The 16,655-nt window shown below is 41.4% G+C and overlaps 3 protein-coding genes across 3 annotated transcripts in view; all 3 read right to left on the bottom strand.

Annotated features, from left to right (window-relative positions):
• Positions 1-8: 8 nt before the first annotated feature.
• Positions 9-6,906, bottom strand: mief2 (mitochondrial elongation factor 2). Its single transcript, XM_027015744.2, has 5 exons — positions 6,768-6,906; positions 3,716-3,858; positions 2,401-2,560; positions 1,753-2,102; positions 9-1,431 (listed from the first exon to the last, which is right to left on the bottom strand). Exons 2-5 carry the CDS (start codon positions 3,848-3,850, stop codon positions 646-648), a joined length of 1,431 nt encoding a protein of 476 aa, XP_026871545.2. The 5' UTR covers positions 3,851-3,858; positions 6,768-6,906; the 3' UTR covers positions 9-645.
• Positions 6,907-8,734: 1,828 nt separating this feature from the next.
• alkbh5 (alkB homolog 5, RNA demethylase) lies at positions 8,735-13,760 on the bottom strand. Its single transcript, XM_027015752.2, has 4 exons — positions 12,399-13,760; positions 12,206-12,286; positions 11,893-12,021; positions 8,735-10,978 (listed from the first exon to the last, which is right to left on the bottom strand). The coding sequence occupies exons 1-4, from the start codon at positions 13,091-13,093 to the stop codon at positions 10,804-10,806; spliced, it is 1,080 nt and encodes a 359-aa protein (XP_026871553.2). The 5' UTR covers positions 13,094-13,760; the 3' UTR covers positions 8,735-10,803.
• Positions 13,761-14,884: 1,124 nt separating this feature from the next.
• Positions 14,885-16,655, bottom strand: part of myo15ab (myosin XVAb) — a 44,674-nt gene continuing 42,903 nt past the window's right edge. Inside the window, exons 59-61 of the mRNA XM_035535095.1 lie at positions 16,391-16,524; positions 16,069-16,209; positions 14,885-15,983 (exon numbers count right to left, since the gene is read on the bottom strand). Of these exons, the coding sequence (XP_035390988.1) occupies positions 15,882-15,983; positions 16,069-16,209; positions 16,391-16,524 (377 nt within the window). The 3' untranslated portion in view covers positions 14,885-15,881. The remainder of the gene's footprint in view (positions 15,984-16,068; positions 16,210-16,390; positions 16,525-16,655) is intronic.

Below are 16,655 nucleotides of genomic sequence, written 5' to 3'. Positions count from 1 at the left end.
GAAAAAGGTTTGAGAGAATACTCTTGCTTTATTGCTTTTACAAAGTCAAACACTTCCACCGTGAGTTAAAAGACATAGTTCCAGTCTGTCATTCATAAATGTCAAGAATATCTATCAAGCCAAGCAAAAGGAGCTGCATAATTAGAACTAAATCCCATGGACAGACTAGTGGAGATCTCCACATATTACAATCATTAAAGAAAAACGTACAAGTAAAAGCTAATGTAGTATTTAAATACTCACATGAACCCACTGACAATTTTACTCTGCTTTGTATCCACCCATAGTTATTCAAATATTTGCTTGTGCAAGATGCTTGGTGAGGCAGACCTCATTTATGATGTTGTGATGACCAAGAGCCCCAGCAATAAATGTTTGGCTTGTACATCAAACTCTGCATAGTTGAAATTTCCATTAAGATCACAATGCATAGAGGTTTGTTTGCACATGCACCTGCTTTACACGGAAAAATCTTCCATTTCCATTTTGGAGCCCATACTTTACCTGGCTGTAGGAAGAATGCGTCTTTGCCCCGTTTGACTAAGGAAGTAGAAGTGCGTATGGTTGAATGTGGATAGATATGCCCACGCTCACCCCACTACAAGGAAGACATCAATAAGTTTGTCCATATGTATGTGGTAACCTTTATATGAGTAGTATCTCAGGCTCAGTCACGGCACAGTATAGCATGAATCCCATCTCATCAATGTCATCTGCAGTCAAACCCTGCAGAAGATTTACACCAGGCTTAAAATAACTAGGCAGTACCCCCATCTCCAAGTAGCCAATCAGCTCTGTAATGGCCTGCTGAAACCTATCAGCAAAGGCTGACTCTGACCAATCACACTCCTTCTCACTCATGTGCAGGATAACGTTGCTAAGATGGGTGCCAATAAGCTTGTGGAGAGCAGGACAGTTCCGACACACAGCCTTCAGTGTTTTGAGGCATTTCCTCCTAACCTCTGACCTCCCGTCCGAACAATCGAGGCTGGCTAATCGGGCGGTCTCACTGGCGTACAGACTCTGATACCAGACATAGTCGAACGACCCAGTGATCTCCGGCTGCGCTGTCAGTGTCATTTCCCCTAGGCGTACGGTGGGCAGCACGCTGACAAACAGTTGTTCTCCGTTGCTACAACTGTAGTCACTCGGGATGAGCATCTCAAGCTTGAGCCCGGGCGAGCCGAGCACTGGCCGGACCTCGCACTCCAAAGTGCTGCTCAGTGACGGCCAGTTCATGGACTCCATTATCGGCTTGCCCAGCTGCTCAGTGACAGACCGAGATGACAGGTAGCCGCCCACAAGGTGCCGGTCCCAGTAGCTCCGGCCGCGCGGGAAGTACTCAAGGTTTTCACGACGTACCATACAGTACTGAGGGTGGCCCAGAAATGTGTCCTCTCCAGCTATAGGAGTCCAGAGACTGGGCTCTAGCTATTAAAACAAACACACACACACACACACACACACTATGTAAATATGTACAATGCAGGGTACTCCAGCCCAGGCATTAGGAACTTTCCATATTTTTGTTCTGTCGGCGCTCTCAGCACAACTGCAACAGGGATTCTGAGCTTGATTCAGTTGTTACTGTAGCTGACAGAACAAAAACACGGACCACATCTGGGTCCTTGGTGACTGGATTGGGAAACAATAATATAACGAATGATGGCTGAGGGTCATGATGGCATGAAAACGCTTTGAATGAAAAGATGTAGAGCAAGTTAACACATGCCCAGCCACACACCCCAGTACCTGTAAAGGCACAAGCAGGCAAGTGTGGTCGGCTTTGACCACCTGCAGGTCATCAAGCAGTGACCCGGCCAAGGTCATCTCCCCCAGGGGCATGTCTGGGTGCTTGGCGCGCAGGAAGGCCTGGATCTCAGTGGCGATGTCCAGTGCCCGCTGCTGGGCCCTTGCCACCTCTTCATCAGAGAGGCAGACACGAGAGCTATAGTACTGCTGCAGACGCTCCATCAGTGTCAGCACACACAGGTCCAGCCGCCTGCACCGAGCTGCTGCTTCAGGCTCGCCCCTCTCGGCTGGGGGCGTAGCTAAAGTTACAGGCGGGGTTGGAGACGAGGACAGGGCCTGGGACAAATCGGCTACAGATACACACAAATGAAAGGGGAGAGAGTGAGGGAACTTGTAGGAACATTACGCCCCAACTTCATGAAACTTTCAGCAGGACTGCTGATGAAAGTACACCTGAACCACTTCATTTAAACTCTGCCTCTTAAAATAAGCAAGTAAATATTAAAGAGCCCGAATGAAAGCAAGTCTGATGAAAGGGAATACTAGTGTGTGAAAATGTGAAGTCAAAGTTTCTCCTGCGTAAAAGGAAGCTGTATAGGGAAGGAAATACGTTCTCAAAAAAATATTCTCAAGAATGTCGGTGCATACCTTTCTTGGTTGCTGCAGTGATCTCTTTCATGACCACACCCTCAATGCCTTTTTGTAGCAGTTTCGGTGAGGCACTGACCAGGCCTAGCTCCTCCCAGCTATCTGTCAGCTTCTTATCAGGTTTCTCATCATCAGGAGCCCGGCCAGCACGTTCTATCAGCTGTTATGTACAGAAGAGACATTTGAGTGATGAAGATCCAAAAGGACTGAATCAGCATTTTTAACCCAGTTCTTGTCTCATCCTCAGAAGAAAAATTATGTTCAGAGAATTCTGGATAATATTATGCAAACACTTCACAGTAGCAGAAAATGTACATTCTTTTGCAGGATGTCATGATGTTACTGAGTCTCTGCCCATCTCAGCTGCCTTGGCTATTCCCACCACCCTCTGATGTCCACTGCTGAAGTCCACCACACCTCCACCCCAGCCAACTACTTCTCCGTTGCCCTTAAAGGATGTTCTCTTGTGGGATGGGTTTCTGACACACGCACACCATTGGGACAAGACTAGGGCCTCCAGAAAGTTGGACTAGACATTAACTGCTTATCTTTTTAATTTTCTATTTATTTTCCCTCTTAAAATTGTTATTATTGTGGTGACCATTGTTGGCCAGAGGAGAATGGCCCCCCCCCTTTGAGTCTTGGTTCCTGTCAAGGTTTCTTCCTCATGCTCTAGGGAGTTTTTCCTTGCCCTTGGCTTGCTCACTGGGGGCTTGGACTTGAACATTTGTAAAGCTGCTTTGTGACAACATCTGCTGTGAAAAGCACTATATAAATACATTTTGATAGATTGAAAATCATACTAAATTAGTGGCCAGCTGACTTGAACAGAATGAACTGGAGCATATCATTTTAGGATACAATATTTCTTAAGACATTTTTAAACCTGAAAAGACAGTACTTTGTTCATAGTTCCAACAGGTTAACCTCAATTTCTGGGAGTAACACCAATATTGATTTTTTTATTCAGAATTATGAAATGATGGTCCTTGCTCTTCTTTTACTAAAGTAAGCTCACTTCCCCATCACAAAGAGACTAAGGCACATGATCACATCCCAGTTCATCAAGCTATACCAGACAAATGTCCATATCCCAGTTCATCAGTTCCTCACACATCGTGGCCAAAAGCAGAACAAAGTTTGCTATGGGTGAGTAGATGAGTGTCTCTTGTGGATCTCTAATTAATTTTACCTTAATATGAGGAAAGCTGGTGTCCACAATTAACATCACACATGCACCATGCTTGGATCATTAGCTCCTACGTACTGTCAAGGCTAAGAAGTAATGTTAGCATTGGTCAGACCATTCTTTCACCTTTTTCACAGCTAACGTAGCGATGCCCAGCACTGCAGCCCCGCCCACTCCAAGCACCAGTCGGGCGTTTGACAGCAGGAAGTCGATGATAGCAGCAATACCATCTTCACCCCGCCTTTTACTTGAATAGTACATAGCTTTGTCTGTGACAGGACAGGGGAAAAAACACAAACAAGCTAGAAATGCAGTTGATATATGACTGATGATTGTAACTCAGGTGTGAGAAGCATGGAACTCTTCAGTGCCTCTTAGACCTGATGGTATAGGTTGGGAGTGCAAAGAAATGGGTGGTTAGTCCCTGACTTTATTTTGGTCACACTGCTCAAAGGAAAGGAGTGATTAGTTTCTGGCATGATCAGTGGCAGCAACTCTGGCAGAAGTGCAGCAATATGCACTGAAGACAAAAATGATGTAACAGCATAGATCTGACAATGCAAAAAACAAAACAATCCAACCTCAAGTCTCAATTATATGTACAAGATGTAAAGGAAGTGGAGTCCACAAACCGAAGACTCATTTGTCTTGAAAAGTAAAGCCTCAACTTTTAACAGGTAGCCTAACATGCTTTTGCATGCTTGGGGAAATATATTCGAGGTGACATATATTCTAAAGTGTAATCTAATTTATTTGGTTTATTTATGAGAAATGGGCTCAAATGTGATACCCAGCCTTTTAAAGTGTACTGTTATATTTTTGAGATATTATATTTTATATTTTATTATTTGTCCTAGTTCTGAACAGGTAGTTACAGGGGCTAAGAGAACAATTCCTTTCAAAAAACAAAGATGAAGAAAACACACTGATGGAAAAAACTTGCCAGAGTTCTTCAACCTCTGTGGGAAAGCTGAACAGATATACAGTGCTGATCAGTTACTCAGTGTTGTTTTAATACAATGGGGCTACAAAGGCATTGTAACATTCCGATATTCGACATTCCCCCAAGCACAATTCATCCATGTGTAACATTCACAAAACTCCACCCATGCAGAATGCATTCATGCAGAAAAAAGGGGGCCTCTGAGATGTATAGAGTCACAATGTATTAATTAAATGACTAATTTGATGAATGTTCACTCAGATATTACATTTGATCTTCTGGCATTGGGTTTAGGGCTCCTGTTCATAATATGCTTAACTGTATCCTCACTTTCATAAGTGATTTCACTTTCTTAAGTCTCAACTAATCTAAAGACAACTGCCCCATGTGCAATAAACCACACTGGTAGTCACCGTGCACCAATCAGCAGATGTAAACCATTTACCCGATTGTGTAACTGAGCATACACCACAACATTGTTTACATTACTTGATATACCAGAATTCATTATACTTGATGTGCTTCAGTGGAAAAGTGAACTTTAACCTAAGCTCCACACACACACACACACACACACACACACACACACACACACACACACACACACACACACAGAGGGGGTCAGGGTCTGTGACGAATGATGAGACTCTTCAGATTTAATGTCTGCACCTGGCAGGTTCAGAAATAGCCAAAGTGGACGTCCATCTTTCTGCACGTAATACAGGATCACAGGACATCACTTAGGCAGCACGTGACTGAACTCAACACTGAACTCAACTCTACTTAACCCAGCAAGCTATGCCTCTACCAAAGCTAAATATAGGTCCATCCTAGCCTAGTGAAACTGTAACTGTCAAATTTGTGTAGTGTTTTTTACAACACATGCTGACACAAAGAAGCTTTACAAATGTTAGGACCCAGATTCCTAATGAACAAGCCAGTGGCGACAGTTGCAAGTAAAATCTCCCTGGACAGATTAAGGAAGAAACCTTCCCTACCCATCCTCCTTGGGCAGCCCAATTTATTGTCAATGCTATACTACATTATATATAGTTCATGGAACAAGTTCAGTGCATGTGTGGGAGGCTCAGTTTCTCCATTGGGTGTACAACCAAGAAGGGTAGTCATGATTCAGTCTACATGATTCAGCCATGATTCAGATACTGTTCACTCACTACAGTGAATCATTATTATGCAGTTTAATCGTTGCAGGTCCGATGACGCTTAATTTACTGAGCAAGCTCTCAAAACTAGGAATACAACGTAGATCTACAGTAACCTATGATTGCATTTCTAACTAGGCAAGACTAATTGCTGCTATAATCTGGAAAAAATATTTTACAAGTGCGCCATTAGGCTAGTCGTAAGAAATGTATCTTAAATAACTAACCTACCAATAACAAAGGTTACTGACAGGCGATCTTTTACAGTGGTAGCTGTCCTGATGTGCATATCACACTAGTATAACAATCTCGGTTCAGATGTCAACCTCCCTTGGTCGAAAGGCAATAATGTGTTACGAGGGCCGAAAGCTTGTCTAGTATATCACAAGTCCAAGATTATTTTAAACAAATTCCGCATGCGGTTGCTACGTAGCTAATTTATCTTAGCTAAAATTAGAAAGCATTTTTCTTCTAGAAACTCTTTAGTAAACGTCCTGCACAAACACATCCCTGACAATTTCACACGTTAATCTGAAGACATATGAAGCTGTCTCACGAGACAGGAACTGCCATTTTTGTCTTTAACCATCTTTACGCATAGCACACATATCTTAGCTACCGTTAAATAGAGCTGATTATGCATACAATTAACGTTAAACATACCTGCATACAGTGCTTGGTAAACTAACCTAGTTATCTGGTCCCGAGTGCGATTATATAATGTATCGAAAGATTGTCTGCCACCCAAGGAAAAACTGTCTTAGCTAGCTAGCTAGCTAGCCATATGACTACTATTTGCTATCTGTTTGTAAGGATCGTTGTTCTAGTTAACTAGCTCTAACTGGAGCAAAATCTGCCACAAAACGCTGCGAATGTTAAGTACAATAGGGTAACAGAAAACCGATCTTAGTAACAGCCAACAGCTCCCACCAACTAACGTGAGCTAGGTGAGCTTAGCCTCCAGTGTAGCTTTTATGTTGTTGTTAGCAACTGCTAACTTGATAGCTAGCAAGCCAGTCAAGTATCTGACACCGACAAATTTGGTTTAATATTAAGAATAAATATTACATACCTTTTCAGATGATTATCCAACTCATTCTAAACCAAATTCGAACAAAATAAAAACCGTTTTATTTCTAGTCCATAACGTTGCCCTTTTGCCCATGGCGAACTAGACATCAACACTGCGTCATGGGATGTATTTTGATTGACATCGGTTCTGACCAATTGCGTGGCGAGGTTGCGATGACGTATACGTTTGACGAGCAGCTGTTTGTCTTCAGGAGGTGACGCACGTGTTTATTCATTTTCTTGAGGTTTGGATTAAGATAATGGTAATTGTGCCAGTGACTTGTTTCTTTGATGAAAATTCTAAAATTAGACAACATAACTGAAATTACAACAGGACAGGTAACAGACAGTTAATCAAATATACGCACACTTACCAATTATCTTGCAACTGCATTCCCACCGTTGCTCCAGAAACAATCACGCAATCAAATCCCCACTCTGCAATACATCAAAAAAATTCAACAAAGGCTACAGTTTTTCCTGCGAGATTTCTGGTTGACAGTAGCAATAGGCAACGTGAGAAATAAATAAATAGATAGATAGATAGATAAATAGATAGATAGATAGATAGATAGATAGATAGATAGATAGATAGATAGATAGATAAACAAACAAATATTTAAAAATGCCATACTATATCACGCCACGTCCTCCGGAATTGGCACGTATCACGTGATTGTGGTACCTCGCTTGCCTGTGAAGATGCACTCTGTAAGCATCTCAGGGGCTCCGAGCATCGACCACCGTACTCGCTGGAAGTGCGATCTGAAGGTGGAAATGTAGATCAGCTTTTGTTTCTTAATTGTTCTGCCACCAGTTAGCTATTAGCAGAATGTTATGTGACGATAACAGTAGTAATAGCTCGCATTTAGATTACAGCAGGCTTTGCTCAGGGACTCGGGCTACAGTGGTAAACAGTTAAGAGCACATTAGTTTAACAAAAATAAAGATGTATTAAATAGGATGTATTATTAACGTGTGTTCATGTTATTGACACGATCAGCCTAGTTAAACCACCGCGAGTGGCACCTCTTGAATATTGTCGGTATCTGTCTCTCACGAGTGGCACCAGCCATCAAAAGCCATCGGATGTGTTATGAAAATATGTTCACGTTAGAAGTAGGAAATAAAGCTTTATTGGTTTAATTTATTAGTTAGATCAAAAATTGTTGCTTAACCTGTATCTTAACCATTTTTTAGTAGTTAAAATATGAGAACATGAATGGAGATCTGGTGACCGTCAGGAATTGAAAGCACAGCATCAGCACCAGCCGTAACTCCTGGCACTTTAAAATGCCCCCTGTCAAATCACCTTGTCCCATAACGTCGATATGTGCGACTTGCCAGAGATATAAAGAATCACGCATACGTTAATCATAAAGTTTGAACACAAAGTTATGGATCAGCTATTATTAGTATTTGAATACTTCAGTTTGGAAGTAGCGACATTTACATAACCTATATCTGACAAACGCTCACCAGTCGTAGTTTGTTGCAATCGGTCTGTTAGTGGGTTATATTATCGCATTATTGGAACTTAAAGCGCGTATTCTTGATTTTTTTTTGTACTGCGGAGTTTTAATAATACGAAATAATTTAACAATAGTGTTTAATTTAATTAGTGGCCTACACGTTACCGTTCACTCGTCTGTTAAGTCTACTTCTCTGCATGTCTCTCAGGATTTGTAGCATCCAATAATTGGACTTATTTGTCTGCAACTACATTAAATTAACTACCTCGAAAGATTCACTTAGGTAAACGTTTTTTAGACTTTTAATGCAGATTCCACAATGAGCTGCTCTTTTGCCTCATGTTTCTACAGGACATTCTTCTAAAAATTAAACCATTTTTTTTCAGGGGAACTACAGATTATAATACAACATATAGAGGGAGATATTTGTAAAATCTTTAGCTACTTCTTGGAATGTCAGTCACCACCAAACCATCAAAGAGCAGACTGGACTGAAAACCTTATGAAGTTTCTTTTTACTGAGAAAAGAAATACAATGATTCAAAGAGAAACTGAACTATAAAAAAGAACACATGAAAGTGGTATAACTACAATTTTTAAAATGCAAGACTCAAAGTGCATTTATTTAAGTAACTTAAAAGTTTGAATCATCACATTGTTGTGCCTGTTGGAAAATGGGCAACATCTTGTCTGGTCAGTGAACTCTGATTAATAGAATACACTCAAATCCAAAGGCTTCAGAATTTGAAAACAAACACTCCACACGAGCCCTTTGTGTAAACGTTTATATAGCTTCTCCTTAAGTACGTCTCTTCTCAAACCTTTACATCTTTGATGCAAACACACGCGATTACAGTAAACTGTAGTCTTTCACATGTATTTGACTTTTCAAAAAAAATGAAAAAAAGAAATAAATTCATTACAAGCACAAAAAAGCTCATTTGAAATTATACCCAATCTCACATGGGAAATGTCCTTTGTGAGATTTTATTAGCTCAAAGCCATTTTTCCATCTCACACAAGGGACAGAAAGTAGAATAGCCAAGCTCATAGTTGACCTTGTAAAATGTTACCAGACTCCATTTGAACTTTAGTCTGCAACAGGTAAGAGAGTAACTTTACTCCTTCCCTACTGTGGTTGACCAGAAAAAGCCTACATGTGTTTTTTGCAAAGTTACTATTGTAAAGGGTATACAATTAATATGGAACTTATATTTTGGTTTAAGGGACCAGCACAGCAAGTAAGTGGTTGGCACTGTCCGAACTCAGGATTCCCAGCAAAGGGACTTTGAGGTCTCCAACGGAAATGTGTTTGGGAAGAACAACATACATACCGCTACCATTCAGTTTCTTCAAAACCACAAAAGGAAATTAAGGGGGGGGGGGGGGGGGGGCAGAGAAACAAATCAAGATATAAAATAAATAGCAAATGGTGAGGACAGTGAGAAATAAACATGCTAGTGATGGCAGAGGTGTGAGATACTAATATGCATGTTTCATAAAAACAAACTTTTGCATATATCCATGTGTTTTTGAGTCTTAGGGAAACATTCACTGACCCCAGTACCACCACAATTACTATCCCAAGAGTACCTATTGGATGGGGACAAAATGCTATGACTACTGTTCACACCTCCCGAGTTAGGAGCTGCAAGCGTTGCACCGCCTGTGTTACAGTGGTAGCCTTGTGACAACTGGAGTCAACTGCTCATGTGTGCACCCACAACCACACCGCCACCAAAAAACAACAAATAAAAAGCAGAGTACTTGAATACTTCCAGGAGACATGCATATGCAAAATCATCTCTACTCCCCACCCACACAGAACGCACGTGACAAGTAAACAATGTTGAAAACCTTCAAATTAGCAAAGATTTCCTTCAAGCTCATAAGAAAGAGAGATATTACAATGACATAACACTGTCACTGATCCTGCCCCAAATGTTATTTATTTAAGGTGCTACAGCCTCAGTAAGCACAGGGAGTGATAATATTTAGCAGCCCATAGCTGTTGTCTTGTTTTGCTTAAACAGAATCTACTCTTCTTGTTTTTGATTGTGTTGCTGCTGAGGCTTGTTCATAACAATGCTTGAGAAAGCCAAATGTACAATAAGAAAGCTCAACATAAGCAGAATGCTCTACAACTGAACCTCGGAGCACCGAGGAACAACCTCCACTGCATACACACATTTTTACCACACCCATTCCAACAACAGGCTTACATACACATAAATAACAGCACACCTTTACACCCCACTGCTGTAAAAATACCATATTATCAACATTCTTTCCTTTTAAGTTGCATACTGGTAAAATTGAATTTGAATTCTATGGGCTTTGTTTTTTTAATAAGCTAGAATTTTTGTATATATCTATGTTGACAGGTCAGGTCTTCTGTAATACTCAAAGCAGTCCAGCTTCTTCTGCCTTGTCCATGGTAATCTGTGAAACCCTCTACTTGAGCTCATCAGCCTCCATAAGCCTAGAAGAATCAGGTTTCCACAAGAAGGGTGTCAGGTGGTGGGGGTCTCCGCCAGCGGCCGCAATACAGCTCCGGGAGGGGTCTCAGTGACGCCTCATTTTGACCCGGCGGTGGGTGGGCACGCGGTGAGGTGGTGTGTAGTGCGAAGCAGCCTCTGCCGTCCGCCAGGAGTTCTCCAAGCCGCCGTCACCGTGGCTCTGCTGCCGTGACAACAGCGAGCGCCTCTGCTGTTCTTTGTCCATCTCTAGGATACGAGGCCTGGGAACCAGAGAGGGAACAAGAGAGTTAGAGGGGGATATACGAGACAGAGAGAGAAAGAGACACTTATAAGCACAAATCACTACTATTAGGTCAAATTCTGGGTCTCCTATAAATTACAGTTCAACTTTCATATCAGTTCAAATGCAGGTCATCAAATGTCATTCTGAGATGCTAGAGTGACATTTACTTCAGGAAACTGTGAAACATTGACCAAATTGCTTGTGAAATTGTGTGTACATGAGACACCATCAAAACAGATAAGTCTGAGTGCTTTCCACTATCAGCACTCACAAAAGGCTTTTAGTGACCAACACACTACTGATGCTATAAAGTATGGGAAGACAATTCTCCCAAACTCTTCTCCATAACTTCCTGCACAAATCTTCATATACATATAGCAAATGACACTGCTGAACTACATAATCCCATGCCAGGGATAGACTGTATTTACAAATTTAAATTCAAATAAATTCAAACTAAATTATCATCTGTATTTCCGGTATAACACTGTCTCAAAAGGACAATAGATTCTGGTTACCCAATATGACTGCCCTATAACATTAGACAGTGCTGACCTTATATCATAAACTACATCAGCAAGTCTGTATGACATTACATAAGACTGAATGCTTTTTGACAACTGTGTGAAAACCCGTGGATGTATTTATAGAAACGATTTTGGGTGAAACTGCTTTCAACACCTGTTAGCTACACCAGCCTCCTAGCTCTAATTTAAAAATAACAAAGAAAATGTTAGACACATGGCTTGGCTGATCAACTACATTTCAGATAAGTGAAATATTGTGTAAATTAGATTTTTGGCAAACATTTCCTTTAAGAGAGACTGTGAAACTACATACCCGTTCAGGCTAGCTTCACTCTATCTATACTTTAGGGCTAGTTTGACCTACCTGTGTGCGGCGTTGGGGTCAGCCTTGCGGTGTGAGCGCTTTGCTTTGAGCATTCGGCGTCTCTCCGTGAGGGAGTTGGCGGAAGAGCTCATGCTGTTTGCTTCCAGACGGGGGGCGTTTGGCCTTGTCCTGAAATGAGGGTAGAGACAGGCAACACCATGATCGATATTACACGGCAAGTGCATATTCTTCCGACACTACTTAGAGGGCTTCCACATTAAGATGTCTTTTCATAATTTGGAGTGGGGTTATTGCTGAACAGTTGCATGTTTCACTACTTAGCTAGTGTTCAGCGATCAGCCACTTTACTCACTTTCTGAGGATTATGACGGCTCGTCTCTTTTTAATATCCTGAGGCCGGATACAATGTGTGATGTCATCAGCAGCATAGCCACTGAAACAGCAATCAAAGCAGTCAATTTCAAACCTTTCTGATCCTCAAACGGTCAGCGTCCAATCAAAGCGGGCTACAGAGACAGAAACACCCATCCCTGCTAGATGCATACCTGAGCATAGTGACGCTCCCGCGCCTCACGGGCAGGTACAGCACGGGCTCGGACACGCGGATGGGCTTGAACTGGAACTTGCAGCCGAAGCAGAGCGCGCTGTCACTGAAGAACGAAACCGACACGATGGGCCGCTCGAAGATGTGCTTGGGATCCACGTGAGACACGATACACCCGCCGGGCTGGTAGTCATTGATCACGGCGCTGTTGACGAAGCCCTCCGCTATGACACCCTGAGCCACTAATCGGTTAATGACAAGCTCGTACACCCAACCGGGAATCTCGTCCACCTCTCCTTTAGAATACAGCCGCTCTTGCCCGGGGCCCCGTTTCTCCAACTGTGCGCCATACGTGTATCCCTCCCCAAAGAAATACTTGTTCCGTAACGGCGCCCGGTCCACCGTGTGTTCTTTGTACAGTCCTTCGTTCCCATTGGCGACCACTTCGTCTATCTTTTCCTCTATGCGTGTACACTCCTCCGGTGTAAAGACACAAACCTGTGTAATCCCGCCTTTCACTTTGCGGGCCTCCGACTCGCGGAGCTCCTCATACTCGCAAACCTCGTCCCCGGAGTCCTGATACTTGCGCTTCTCGCTGCCGCCGTCGCGGTGGTGGGAAACTTTTTTGTAGTTGTCCCTGTGCGGCGTCATAGACTTCAGTTTCTCCCGCAAATCCGTGAAGTGGTTTGCAGCCATTTCCCCGGCAGCTACCCCAAATGACCTTTATGCCCGTATAAACCGTGTTTCATGTACCCATATTAAACTCCTTACTCTCAAAAGTCCGCTACGTTGCTAACCAGCGCGCGAGCTGCAGGGGCTAACGCTTGTCACACGTGAAGTGACGTGACGTGACTCCAGGCACGTCGCGCGCTGACTGCGTTGCTAAGCTATTTCGGTGGCTAGCGTTGTGCGCGAACGTTAGCCAGCTAGGTTGCAGCTTACTGTTTATTAGAATAGCCTGGCTGGTTTTAAAGGGCGACTGGTTAAGAGGGGCAGCCCGAAATGTATTCTCGTTTTCACCTGCTCGGCTTAACAAACAGTGAAAGCTGGATAGCTGGCGAACGCGAGGTATTGCTGCTAGTTAGCGTTAGCTACGGCTCACATCAACACGGGCCGCTTTGCTAGGAAACGCCGCGGACTGTAAACCAGACCGTTAACGTCAGAGCAACTACAGTAAATGGCAGACAAGACCAGCGGCGCAAACCTGTCACACAAGTGCAAAACGTCCCATGATGAAACTAACTCGTGAAATGGAGATAAACTACCCAAGGCATAATGGCAGCGTAAAAAAAAAACTGACTGGAGAACAAAATAAACTCGTGTAAGATAAACTGTTTTCAGTAGTGCGCATGCTCCAACAGCTAAAGCTGTTTAGGTAGACTATTGGCAGATTAGAAGTATAAACACTGACAACCCTGTTGCTGAAATATGACATTTTTAGTTTATAATAATTACATTATATTAGTTTATAATAATTACAAAGCTAAGCAATTTAATAGCACGGTTACGGCTGCTGAATAACTGTGGAAAATACCACATTAATGTTATTTTTGTAACTTTCCCCCATATATTTAACAATTACTAAATTTTATAATAAATAAAATGTTTGAAGAAGCCGGATTATAAAAAATTGTAATTAGAATTGCATTTGGCACAACCTAATTTCATCTATTAGGCCCCAGTCTAATCTCAAGTGTCATTCGAAATGCGAAAGCCTGTTCATTGCTAAATGCTTCTATCCGCTAAAGGCATGAATGCAGAAGGCCGAGCGGAGGAAGAAGGATGAGTTACCAGTATCTCCCGAGATGGAAAAAAAAACAAAACCCAAAACTTTTTTTTTACGTTATGTTTTACGTATGTACTTCTCTAATATCCTCTGTGCAGCACTTTGGATGAACAGCATTTTAAATGTGCACTATAAATAAATATCACTTAGTCATTGCCCTATATAATTAAAATAATGTGATTTTCGCAGTTACAACAGAGGCCTTTGACTAACAATGATGCATATCAACTCAATTAGAACAGATTATGGCGTTTCCATGGCACCGTGTCATCGTATTTATTAGGGATTTAAGATGTAATTTGAATCAAATGTGCAAATAAGTTCATAGTTAGCTTTGCGATACTTCAAATCTTTTGCTTTCTAAGCGATCCAATGAAATACAATCACTGAGATGATACATTTCCAGTATTTCCAGTGTTTTCAGAACTTTCCAGTATTTATAATAATTTGTTTAGAAAAGTTGACTATCGTTACATTTAATTAATCTTCAGATACAGTTTTAATTAATAAACAAAGTGCTTGTGTGTGAATCCTTCTTTTACAGGAGTGTAATAAACGAGGCTTTAAATTATTATTGACAGTGTGCAAGCATATAAATGTCTTGGGAAAAGTGAAAGAATATGCGTTATAAATACATTTTATGTTATTGATTTATTTTGTATTATCCTGAGTAACACTGTTTTCATTGTTTTTTGTGTGCATCTGTATGTGTGTAAACAATTGTAAATTCACAATCTAGTTGACTTTATGTAAACGTGGCTTCATTTTGTATTGAATCTTATGAAAAAACCCAAAATAATTATTAATATACATATATGTATAAGTTGAATTTCATACAAAAAAGCTTTTTATACATTGCGTTTCATCATGACATCAAACTAGTCATGTGCATTCATATAAAACTTGCAGAAAGAGGTTTTAAGGCTTAACTTAAGACTTTAAGACTTAAGTTTAGAGGTAATCTCACTTCTGAAAATATGGAAAATAAATTCTGTGCTAATTAAAGGTCATTTGATATATCAAGTATATACAGTCTTTACAAAATGCTTGTAATTAAGAGGTAATCAGATTTGAGAGATTTTCATTACAGAAGATGTTGGATGGTTTGAGTACATTGTTCAGAAATGTGTAAAGCTATAGCTTGTAGCTTGTAGTTATAGCTCCACCTAAGCCAGTGCAGTTCTTCTGAAATATCCTTACAACCACATAATTGTTTTAAAAACTATTTGATTTGGTCTGCTGCATCGAAGATATGTGAAGAAAAACCTTTAAAAGCTCCAACAGATGTTGAAGGGAAATGAACATAACAAAAATAAGTGACATACCACATTTGCAACATTACAAATGTCTGCTGTATCTGTTTGAAAGATGGGCAGATGCAGTGAATGTATGCACAAGCTCAAGAAGGACATTTTACTTTCAGAGAACATTACTGTTTTCATTTTACTCTCTCGTGTACGTTAATCATATGCATCAGTTGTTTGCATTGTTGGTCAGTATAAAGAATCAGAAATGGGGGAAGCTCCTAAACATTTCTATTCTTCACTGATATGTCAGCAGACCTAATTGTTCTATTAAATGAGAACAACCAACCCCTGAGCTTGTACCTACCGTGAAAGTTCAGCGAACACCAAGTAACGTGAAATGGGTGAGGTCACTACATATATGTTTAACTACACGATATTTTACATATGTGCATTAGAGGAGGGTGATTTCACTTGGAGGCAGGGTGAGCCTCTTTTCTCGAAGTGACAGCAGATTCTCAACGTGCATGGCAATGACCCGGCATAGCTCCAGTCCCTAAAGATGTAACATTTCAGAATGGCAGAAATTATAACATGACATAAGTCGTTAAATTATGAACGTGAGTGAGTGCATGTATCACCTGTTCAAGCTGTAACTGCGTGGTCCGTTGGTTAGTCATGTCCCCCAGTAAGATGTCCACATAAGGGTAACTTGTCCCTACACTAGGCCTCTGGGTGTGTGTGGACTGGACCATCTTCAGTGGAAATTTCACCAAAACCTCCTGCAACCAGAGAAATGATCACATTACTGAGAGAGCAGTGAAAGTGGCATATTTTCTCTATGAATTTGGACAATGTTTGGCCTAATAGTAAAAAATGTTCCAATTATACCATTATGTATAAGTTTTGACACTCCATCACTTTTTTTTTTTTTTTGTAAAATGCTGTGTGGGTGGGACTCACGTGCGTGTCTTTGTGGAGGAAGTGGAGGCCATTTTGATTGACAGCCAGGATGCAGGGGGTGGAGATAGCACTGTTGCTGCTACTCAGGATGTAGAAGAAGGACGATCCAAACATGGGGAACACACACACCAATGCTGGAAGAAACACACAAACACACACACACACACACACACACACACACACACACACACACACACACACACACACACACACACACACACACACACACACATTAAGCCATAAGGGTATTCCTAACACAATTCTA

This window comes from Electrophorus electricus, chromosome 16, assembly GCF_013358815.1.
Source record: "Electrophorus electricus isolate fEleEle1 chromosome 16, fEleEle1.pri, whole genome shotgun sequence".
Taxonomy (NCBI): domain Eukaryota; kingdom Metazoa; phylum Chordata; class Actinopteri; order Gymnotiformes; family Gymnotidae; genus Electrophorus; species Electrophorus electricus.
The sequence above is the reverse complement of the archived record's forward strand: the minus strand, read 5'-3'. Positions and strand labels throughout refer to the sequence as shown.

What these genes read in the sequence shown, in the direction of transcription:
- alkbh5 (XM_027015752.2), bottom strand. Translation starts at nt 13,093, where the DNA reads ATGGCTGCAAACCACTTCACGGATTTGCGGGAGAAACTGAAGTCTATG. An exon ending in GGGAGCGTCACTATGCTCAG is followed by an intron (nt 12,287 to 12,398) that starts GTATGCATCTAG and finishes TTGCTGTTTCAG; the next exon opens with TGGCTATGCTGCTGATGACA. An exon ending in GCCGTCATAATCCTCAGAAA is followed by an intron (nt 12,022 to 12,205) that starts GTGAGTAAAGTG and finishes CCCTCATTTCAG; the next exon opens with GACAAGGCCAAACGCCCCCC.
- mief2 (XM_027015744.2), bottom strand. Translation starts at nt 3,850, where the DNA reads ATGTACTATTCAAGTAAAAGGCGGGGTGAAGATGGTATTGCTGCTATC. An exon ending in CTACGTTAGCTGTGAAAAAG is followed by an intron (nt 2,561 to 3,715) that starts GTGAAAGAATGG and finishes TGTACATAACAG; the next exon opens with CTGATAGAACGTGCTGGCCG. An exon ending in CACTGCAGCAACCAAGAAAG is followed by an intron (nt 2,103 to 2,400) that starts GTATGCACCGAC and finishes GTGTATCTGTAG; the next exon opens with CCGATTTGTCCCAGGCCCTG.